This window comes from Harpegnathos saltator, unplaced genomic scaffold (genome assembly GCF_003227715.2).
Source record: "Harpegnathos saltator strain DR-91 unplaced genomic scaffold, Hsal_v8.6 scaffold538, whole genome shotgun sequence".
Taxonomy (NCBI): domain Eukaryota; kingdom Metazoa; phylum Arthropoda; class Insecta; order Hymenoptera; family Formicidae; genus Harpegnathos; species Harpegnathos saltator.
In genome coordinates this window covers 231283-241545 of record NW_020230358.1, presented here as the reverse complement: position 1 = coordinate 241545, position 10263 = coordinate 231283, and the positions used below count along the sequence as shown (strand labels likewise).

Sequence of the window (10263 nt, the reverse complement as noted above, 5' to 3'; positions counted from 1 at the left end):
TGTATTATAAATAATCCCATTATTGAAAAAAATAGTAAAAAGACTTGCAACAGAATTATAATAAATTAAGTACAATCTATTTAGAAGACAATAATACTACCGTTTTATTTTTACATTGAAATAAAATATCTAATATGAAATTAATAGGACGAGATACATTTCGCACTCGAAATTGCGTGCAATTGTTACTTATACGAATCAAAATATAATTGTAATGTATCGTTACTTGTGTAAACTAAAATGTAATTTATTATGCCTTATATGAATCCTAATATAATGTGTAATTTACTATAATTAGAACCAATAAATTCTTCGTCGAAAAGAGCACAGTTTAGGAATCAACGCTTAACTGTGCCTCTGGCAAAATTACTTTCTCGCCGGGTTTAAAAGCAGGCATTCCAAGATAAGGGCAGCTGGCACATCTAAATGCATCTCCAAGATAACACTAAAAATTAATGTACATTAATAAAAATTCTTTTTTAAATTTGTAAACATTTCAATATATAATATATATATACTAAAAATTAATTAATTAGTATTAGGAATACAAATAAGTTTCCGCCGTTTTCTATCAAAAATTAGGAATTTATTGTGAAAGAACAGTACATTATGTTTTATTCAAAGTATTATCCATCACTAGCCACTACTTTTTCCCAGCTACTTTCTGGCAGCATTTGGATACCACGTCGGAAAAACTCTTCATCTTTTGAGGCTATCCACGAATCGACCCAATTTTTAGTATCTTCATATGATGTAAAACGCTGCTTAGACAGGCCATGTGCCATCGACCGGAACAAGTGATACTCGGAAGGGGCAATGTCTGGTAAATACGGTGGATGAGGTAGGACTTCCCAATTAAGTGTTTCCAAATAGGTTTTGACAGGTTTTGCAACATGTGGCCAAGCGTTGTCATGTAAGAGAATAATTTTGTCGTGTCTGGAGTAGTAATGGGCGTGTTTTTCCTTGAGTACTCGGCTCAATCTCATTAATTGTGTTCGGCAGAGAGCTCCAGTAGTGGTTTCGCTCGGTTTGAGCAACTCATAATACACGACACCAAGCTGATCCCACCAAATACACAGCATGAGTTTTTTTCCATGAATATTCGGTTTGGCTGTCGATGTTGAAGCATGGCCAGGTCCCTATGATTTTCTCTTCTTTAGGTTATCGTAATGGATTCATTTTTCATCACCAGTGACTATACGATGCAAAAAGCCCTTTCTTTTATGCTTGGCAATTCACCAGCCAGCATTTCACACGTGCAAAATCGGCGTTCAACGTCTCTCGGCTTCAGTTCATATGGAACCCAATTTCCTTGTTTTTGAATCATTCCCAACGATTTTAAACGATGTGAAATTGCTTGTTGAGTCACTTCTAATGTAAGTGCAAGTTCTTCTTGCGTTTGGCACGAATCTTCCCCCAATAATGCTTCCAATTCCGTGTCTTCGTACACTTTCGGCCTTCCACTACGTTCTTTGTCTTCCACGTCAAACTCACCGTTTTTAAACTTTTGGAACCACTCACGACAACTTCTCTCACTTAAAGCAGTCTCACCATATGCTTCTACAAGCAATCGATGCGCCTCAGCTGCAGATTTCTTCAAATTAAAGAAGTAAATCAAAAGTTCCCGCAAATGACGCTTATTCGGCACAAAACTTGACATCTTTGCACGAAAAAAATTATGTGATACTGATACGGAGCACTAATACTTCAAGGTTATGTTGTTACCAGATGTCCAAACTTACGATATTACGTTTTACATCTGACAATTCCAACATAAGCTTCTGGTGGGGCCATCTTTTGTCAAACGGCGGAAACTTATTTGTACTCCTAATATTTTAACAATTACAGAAATTTCTCTTTCAATATGCTGAATTATTAAAAAATTTCAAGATTTAACTTATATCTATAATACAATAAGATGGTTGTCTAAAACATATATATCAATCAAGCCAATAACAGTAAAATAAAACTTACATTTCCACAAGAAGATTTAACACTAGTTTCTTGTGCTGCTTTACCACTTAATTCTTCTGCAAGTCCACATGTACAATCCTTGCATGCCTTTCGTTTGCCTGTTGTGCTGCAGACTAAAACGGTAACTTTGTTTATGAAATTTATATGGATGCAGTAATTTTCTTTATTTACTCAAATACCATAAAAACTCACCTTTTAATGATGAGGCATCTGGCTTTATTAGATCTGCTTCATCTAAAAGTTCATCTTCATTTATCAAATCCTCATCTACAAGATTATCTAATGTCCATACAGTATTCTCCTTCTTTGTAGATGACATATTTTCCTTAGTAAAACTTAGCGGAATGCTAGATCCTACCTGAATAAGCAAAAATATGTTCCTTAGATATTTATTGCATATATATACACATATGCAATAAATATATATACATATATATATATGTATATGTATGTATGTATATATATATATATATATAAGGTTGCATAAATATAAAAGGATTATTTTACCTCAAATGGAGGTTTGTTTGCCAAGATTTTGCAAACATCTTTTACATCATTGTATATTTTCTTTAAGAAATTTTTATTTTCCATATCTGCATCCAAGTTCCCACATTCTGTATCTTTTATTTTAAAACCAGACAGCTTTAACCTAAATATTCTTTCGGGATATGTAAGTATTGTATCTGTCTGTTTGATTGTTTGCAGTGGTTCGTAGATAACAAAAGAACCATCAGGTTTCAAAATTCTTAATGCTTCTCCAAGAAACTCATCTTTTGTACATGGTTGTTTCAAAATAGTAATAACAACATCAAGAGTAGAAGCACCATAATTTTCTAAAATGAAAAGCAAGATATAGATGTATTTTGCCCGTGATTTCATATAACAGCAGCTTTTATAGATTGAACAAAGCAAGAGTTTACCCTTTTTCAGATTTGATAATGTTGTGGTTAATAATTTGCCAAGGTCTCCGATATGTTGCTTAACAGCAATGACAAAATCCTCAATGTCATTAAGACATACTTCATCTCCTGATACCACAAGAACCTTGTCTGCTTCCTTGACAAGAGATGCCATTTTTGCACTAATGAAACAAGATGCTATAAAAAGAGACACTTATCCAATCACAAAATCTAACCTGCAAAGAAACAAATTGTCATCATTAGTCACTCTTCAAGAGGTTATTCTGATTATTCCACGAAGGAAGCGATAAGTTATTAATCACACGGTAAAAGTCAACAGCATTCTATACAATTCTGTATATGCATTTTTATGTACCTATAACATATGAATACTCTTCTCTATATCTGATAATGTCATATGATTTTATTGAGAAACGAATTATAGGAACATACAGGATACCAAAATGTATACATATACGTGAAACTTACCGTACGACCTATCATTTAACCGAGACTCGAACCCACTGGAACCTTAGCAGAGACTTGAACCCTGATACAGTTTGGATGATTCATACTCCAAGCAGTGATTGATTTGTTATTGATATTATTAGAGGAAGGGCTGATGGCATTTCTCTTTTTATAATTTCTTGTTTAGATACATCTTTTTATATGTATAGTGCAGTGTTCGTTATCATCTTTTAACATCGTTAATGGATCAAAGCGCATTATCGAGCAAACACCGGCAAACTGTAGAAAAGTTTGACATAAAGATAATTCCGTGCGTGTAATTTTAGCAGTAAATAACTGATTGCGTTCATCAAATCGTTGTCATTATTGTTTTTGTCGTGCAACAATTCTAACAATAATGGCTACTCACGGTACGATATATGAAAAGCAAATTTTAATTTATTATATGTACACATTAATATTTAGGTTATGTTTTATTTGATTAATTTTTTCATTTGCTTCTTTTTTTCAGAAGAGGACAAAAGCGAAGGTTCTACCGAGATGGAGGTGGATAATGAAGGAGAAGAAACTGAGGAAGCTGATAAGATATTAATTATAGATCCTGATAGCGAAGTTTGTGATTCTTATATATGTTCTAATTATTGTTAGCTTAATATACTCCCATTAATTTGTTATGTATGATATGATATACTGTATATATTTTATTAACAAGATCACTATTATATACAATATATTTTAGGAATTAGATTTTAATCATTCAAAACTAACAAAATTGGAAAATTTGGAGCCATTGACACAAATACGTAGATTATGTTTTACATGGAATTTGATTAAAAAGATAGAAAATCTGGATACACTCACTACTTTGGTAGAATTAGAATTAAGAGATAATCAAATTATGACTATAGAAAATCTGGATGTTTTGGTGAATTTAGAGTAAGTTGTCTTCGATTTCCTTAATTCTATAAATATTTGGTGTGCATATATATTTTTTTTTAATTGTATATATACATGTATATATGTATGTAGATATGTATGTATATATATTTTTAATTGTATTACTTCTAGACTTTTGGATTTGTCATTTAATCGTATCAAGAAGATAGAAGGGCTGGATAATTTATTGAATCTACAAAAATTATTCTTATCATCAAATAAAATTTCACATATTGAGAATATCTTACATCTGGTAAATCTTACAACACTTGAATTGGGTGATAACAAGATACGTGAAATTGAGAATCTAGAGGGTCTTCAGAAACTGATCAATTTGTATCTTGGTAAAAACAAAATCACTAAAATTCAAAATTTAGAGAGCCTGCAGGATCTTACATTGTTAAGTCTACAAAGTAATCGCATTGTAAAAATCGAAAATATTGAAGAATTAAGGAAGCTAGATCAATTGTATTTATCTGAGAATGGTATAACGTGTATAGAGGGCATAGAAAATTGTTCGGGATTAACGACGTTAGATCTTGCTAATAACAAAATTAAGAAAATCCAAAATATAGATCATCTTGAAAGTCTTGAGGAATTTTGGGTAAGGAAAACAATGTTAAATAATGTGATTGTACATGAAAATATTATAGTTTTCATTTATATATTATTCACAGATGAACAATAACGAGATCGAAGACTGGAACACATTGGAGAATTTAACAGCTAACAAGAATTTGCGAACTATATATTTGGAGCATAATCCTGTCGCAAAGGAACCAAATTACAGGAGAAAAATCATGTTACTACTGCCGTGGCTCGAGCAGCTGGATGCGACTCTTTGTAAGAGGAAAATATGTTAACAATGGAAAGAACAACAATGAAGCGTGTAGCACTAGCGACTCCAAAATAGCATTAATTATTTATGAAAAATCAGTCCATGTGTCTTTGTCCATGTAATGAATGAAGAAGCAAAACAGCATCATTGTTACTTCCGTTTGTAGCTCCAGATATACGTCTATAGAAACATTATAATGATACGCAGCTTAATGATAATAATTACATACCCAAGACATACTTAATGTTAGACTATTATCGAACCAATCAGAATTAGAACTCACATATAATGGTTCATTTCTCCATAACTCTATATCGCGGAGAAATTATTGATAATATTAAAGTTTTGTGTTTTATTCTACAATGAGCTATGAAAAACACAATGCTATTCCAATCTTGATATATATATATTTTTGCTTCCCAATTACACCATTATCTACTATTGTACTCTGCACTTCTAGTAAAACCTGAAACAACTCAATCTATGTATACTTATATGTATTTATTAATAACGGCAAGATTTAGATGGATATACATTTTTAAATAATATCTCAAAATTATTTATATAATTCTTTCTCACTGAAGTATTCACTTCTTTTTGATAATACTGTCATTAAGAGGCAACATATTAAAAATAATATAAGGATATTATTTTTAACATGTTGACACATATTTTACAGCGACATGAGAATGTAACTTTTTGTAACTGCTATTTTATTTAACTGTCTTAACAATTATTTCTGAAATGTAATGATCATTTCAGTTTACATAAATAAACAATGAATGTTTCAGTTGTGTGTTATTATTAAAATCATTTAATTTTAAAAAACGATAGATATGAGATAATATATTAATTAAAAAGTTTATTTCGAAACTGTCTTAAATCTTTAATAGTATAATAATCATGTATTATGTGTGTGAATTAATTCGATCCGTTTTTTCCAAAAAAAGACTTTAGTATGAAAAAACATGAAAAAGCACACTAACCATAGTATTTGCCATCGCTTGCTATTATTTTTTCCCATCTGTCTGACAGTTGTTGCATTCCGTGACGGAAAAACAACTCGTCTTTCGAAACGATTCATTCATTGAGCCATTTCTCTATTTCTTCATAATTGTTGAAGTGCTGGTCCGAAAGCTCATGTGCCATCGATCTGAACAAGTGATAATCGGATGGAGTAATGTCTGATGAATATGGCGAGTGAGGTAAAGTCCCAGCCAAATACTTCCAAGGTGGCCTTCACAATCTTTCCAACATGTGGCCGAGCGTTATCTGGCTCGTTGAAGTGCTGGAAGATCACTTTGTCATATCTCTTTGCATATTCCGGCCGCTTATTCTTCAATGCGTTGTTTAAACGGATCAATTGTTGATAAAGTTCGGTAGTGATGGTTTGGCTCTGTTTTAATAGTTCATGATATACTACACCCTTCTGGTCCCACCATATACAGAACATTACTTTCTTGCCGTGAATATTCCGCTTTGTTATCGGTGTAGATGGTTTTCTTGGGTCGCTACTGGATTTCCTTCGTTTGGGATTATCGAAATATATCCACTTTTCGTCTCCAGTCACAATACGATGCAAAAAACCTTCTCTTTTTTGCCTGGCAAACAAGATTTCAGACATGACTTTTCACCTCTCGATGCCTCTTTCTTTCAGTTCGTGCACCCATTTTCCTTCTTTGTAAATCTTTCCCATGACTGCCAAACGCACAGAAATTGTTAATCGATCAACATTCAACAATTGCGCGAGCTCATGTTGCGATTGACACGGATCTTCATCGATTAGCGCCTGCAATTCCTCGTCCTCGAACTTCTTCGGCTGACCTGGACGAGGTTTGTCATCGACGCTGAAACTGATTACTTTTGAAACGTCAAAACTATTCTCTGCATGATTTATCGATGGAAGCATTTTCACCATAAGCTTCTACGAGCATTCGATGAGTTTCAGCGGCTGTTTTCTTCAAATTTTTGCTTTCTTCATGAAAACAGAAAATGAGAACTTCCCGGAAATGATGCTTTTTTGGCTCGAATTTCGATATTTTCGAATCAGATAAACACGATGTTATTGTTACAAACCCAAACGTTTATCAACTGAATATTATTGCCAGATATCAAAACTAAAAAATAAAGCCTTTTGCAGACATTACAGGTTAGAAAATTACATAGTACAGCAATTGACCGCCAGATGAACCGAATTAATTCACACACCTAATATTATGAAGCTTTTATATATAAAATTTTCTTTTCTTTAACTATCTAAATTTTTAAATGTATCCAAAACAGTTGAGACTAATTTATGTAAATTCGCTACAAGCTTCGGTTTTGCAATATTATAAAATAATTTCTTTCCATTTGTGGAATTATGTATTAGGTGTACAACTTTGCTTCCGCCGTTTTTTCCGAAATTCGAGGCTTTATTGTAAAAACTGGTTATACATTTATGATTCAAAGTATTGTCCATCGCTAGCCATTACTTTCTCCCATCTTTCGGGCAGCGTACAAATCCCGCGTTGAGAAAACTGGTCATCTTTTGAAGCGATCCACGAATCGATCCAATTTCTTACTTCTTCATAAGACCGGGTGCTGGTCAACCAGGCCGTGTGCCATTGATTGAATCAAATGATAGTCAGAGGGAGCAACGTCTGGAGAATACGGCAAGTGGGGTAGGACTTCCCATTTCAACGTTTGCAAGTATGTCTTGACCATTTTCGCAACATGGAGTCGAGCATTGTCATGCTGCAAAATCACTTTATCGTGTCTCTCGTTGTATTGCGGCCGTTAGTCTTTCAATGCTCGGCTCAAACGCATTAATTGCGTTCGATAACGATCGCCTGTGATTGTTTCAGTCGGTTTTAACAGCTCATGATACACTACGCCGAGTTGGTCCCACCAAATACAGAGCATGACCTTGGAGCCGTGAATATTCGGTTTGGCCGTCGACGTGAAGCATGGCCAGGATATGCCCATGATTTTCTGTACTTGGGGTTATCGCAATGAACCTATTTTTCGTCCCCAGTCACAATGCGATGCAGAAATCCCTTCCGTCTTTGCCTTTCAAGCAACTGTTTACAAGCAAACAAACGCCGTTCAACATCTCTCGGTTTCAACTCGTACGGCACCCAATTTCCTTACTTCTGAATCATTCTCATGTCTTTGAGGCGTTTTGAAATTGCTTGTTGAGTTACTCCCAATGATCGTGCCAATTCTTCTTGACTTTGACACGAGTCTTCATTAAGTAATGCCTCCAATTCTGCATCTTCGAAAACCTTCTCTCTTCCACTGCTATGCCGGTCTTCGACGTGAAAATCACCGTTCTTGAAGCGTTGAAACCACTCACGACACGTTCTTTCACTAATAGCAGCCTCATCATAAGTATTTGAGAGCATTCTGAGTCTCAGCCGCAGATTTCTTCAAATTGAAGCAGAAAATTAAAACCTCCCGCAAATGACGAGAATTTGGCTCGTAAACTGACATTTTCAATCGAGAATAACTTTATGTTGCAGACACAAATCGACTAATGTTTCTATGGGATTATGTTGACAGATGCCCAAGTTTATTGCATGACGTCTATGTTCTATTTATTTCGACAACTACTTATCGCTAAAGCCATCTATAGGAAAACGGCGGAAGCAAAGTTGTACACCTAATAAAACAATATTTGATAATACAATTATCAAATTTTTCTTTTTCCATCAAAGGCATCATCCACAAAAATTGTTTTATAGTTATACATTTTTTTTTTTGGTCACGCAGGGGAAATCCTCATGGATACCCCCGACTCCTTGGGGCGGGGGGGGGTCGAAGGTTATGTCGGACTCTTACCGGCTAAAATCCCTGCGGGGTCCTACCGTTCGGACCGCGGTGGGGGGAGTCAGGGGAACTATGCCTGTATTCCCTCCCCGAAAAGTTTCCGGTACCGGGAATCGAACCCGAGCCTCCTGGGTGAAAGCCAGGTATCCTAGCCACTAGACCATACCAGTGGTTGCGTTCAGAAAATAAAGCGCTCACTGAGCGGTTAGTAACTATTGGTCCTTACTGTTAGAAGATCCTTACATTCAAACCAATAACGTTGACGAATTACTCAACCGTTTTGTAACCGTCGTGTTTTCTGAACGCAGCCAATGGTTGTGTTCAAAAAACAAAGCGTTCACTAAGCGCTTAGTAACTATTGGTCCTTACTGTTAGATCCTTACATTCAGACCAATAACGTTGACGAATTATTCAACCGTTGTGTAACCGTTGTGTTTTCTGAACGCAACCAACGTTGGCGCCTCGTAGTGGAAACTTTGAAATTAAAAATTAACGAGCTCAACTACGGGTGCTTTCGATAACTTAAGTTTCCTAGGAATAAAATATACGTATAGATACAACCATCTACTGCCATCATACTTCATGACAACTCAATGCTGTCTTAAGCCAGCGGCACACGGTGCTTGTTTTCGTGCTAGATTGCTTGCTGGATGAAAATATTGCGTTCTGATTAGTGCATTTCCATCCATCTTCGGAAATGTACCACAACGCAATATATCACAACGCAATATTTTCATCCAGCAAGCAATCCAGCACGAAAACAAGCACCGTGTGCCGCTGGCTTTATTGCCATTGAGTTGAGTTAAGAAAGTCGGTAGTTGACGGTAAGACGAAAAATAGAATAGAAGGTAATAATCCGCAAAATTGTATTAATTGTGATAAAAAATAAATTTTAACGGTGCGTGGTAATTTTACATAATTATAACTTTTAATAAAGGTAATACTAATAATGATTAATTAAAATTTATTGTTTATCACAATTAATACAATTTTGCGGATTATTACCTTCTATCCTATTTTTCGTCTTATCGTCAACTACCGAATTTCTTAACTCAACTCAATGACAATAAGACAGCATTGAGTTGTCATGACATATGATGGTAGTAAATGGTTGTACCTATACAATTTTATTATATTTTATTTAGTATATTTTATTATATTTTATTATAGGAAACTTAACTCTAACCAGGTTATCGGAAGCACCCTACATTGAATTGTAATTAGGAATAGATGATATTGACATATTTATTGACATTTTTCGGATATCTCCGGTGGAAAGGAAAGCCAAACTCTACAAAAATTTATGAAAAACTAAACCAGGCGTTTTAATTGACAATT

General features: G+C 34.5%; 2 protein-coding genes and 1 non-coding gene across 4 annotated transcripts; 1 reads left to right on the top strand and 2 right to left on the bottom strand.

Moving 5' to 3' along the window:
* Nucleotides 1–79: 79 nt before the first annotated feature.
* Nucleotides 80–3342, bottom strand: CIAPIN1 (cytokine induced apoptosis inhibitor 1). The gene is made up of 6 exons (XM_011152305.3): nt 3250–3342; nt 2895–3109; nt 2482–2807; nt 2167–2332; nt 1975–2087; nt 80–445 (listed from the first exon to the last, which is right to left on the bottom strand). The coding sequence occupies exons 2-6, from the start codon at nt 3046–3048 to the stop codon at nt 332–334; spliced, it is 873 nt and encodes a 290-aa protein (XP_011150607.1). The 5' UTR covers nt 3049–3109; nt 3250–3342; the 3' UTR covers nt 80–331.
* Nucleotides 3343–3411: 69 nt separating this feature from the next.
* LOC105189886 (protein phosphatase 1 regulatory subunit 7) lies at nt 3412–5230 on the top strand. 2 transcript variants are annotated; one of them, XM_025303207.1, is made up of 5 exons: nt 3412–3751; nt 3856–3953; nt 4081–4277; nt 4410–4881; nt 4955–5230. In XM_025303207.1, exons 1-5 carry the CDS (start codon nt 3739–3741, stop codon nt 5138–5140), a joined length of 966 nt encoding a protein of 321 aa, XP_025158992.1. In that variant the 5' UTR covers nt 3412–3738; the 3' UTR covers nt 5141–5230. The 2 variants fall into 2 exon arrangements, with proteins under 2 accessions (XP_025158992.1, XP_011150580.1); XM_011152278.3 differs by having other exon boundaries at nt 3414–3751; nt 3853–3953.
* Nucleotides 5231–9023: 3793 nt separating this feature from the next.
* Nucleotides 9024–9095, bottom strand: TRNAE-UUC (transfer RNA glutamic acid (anticodon UUC)). The gene has a single exon. It is a non-coding gene; the product is annotated as a tRNA-Glu (tRNA).
* Between the last annotated feature and the right edge of the window lie 1168 nt (nt 9096–10263).

What these genes read in the sequence shown, in the direction of transcription:
- LOC105189886 (XM_011152278.3), top strand. An exon ending in TTATAGATCCTGATAGCGAA is followed by an intron (nt 3,954 to 4,080) that starts GTTTGTGATTCT and finishes AATATATTTTAG; the next exon opens with GAATTAGATTTTAATCATTC. An exon ending in GATGTTTTGGTGAATTTAGA is followed by an intron (nt 4,278 to 4,409) that starts GTAAGTTGTCTT and finishes TATTACTTCTAG; the next exon opens with ACTTTTGGATTTGTCATTTA.
- CIAPIN1 (XM_011152305.3), bottom strand. Translation starts at nt 3,048, where the DNA reads ATGGCATCTCTTGTCAAGGAAGCAGACAAGGTTCTTGTGGTATCAGGA. An exon ending in AGATGCCTCATCATTAAAAG is followed by an intron (nt 2,088 to 2,166) that starts GTGAGTTTTTAT and finishes TTACCGTTTTAG; the next exon opens with TCTGCAGCACAACAGGCAAA. An exon ending in TTAAATCTTCTTGTGGAAAT is followed by an intron (nt 446 to 1,974) that starts GTAAGTTTTATT and finishes ATTAATTTTTAG; the next exon opens with TGTTATCTTGGAGATGCATT.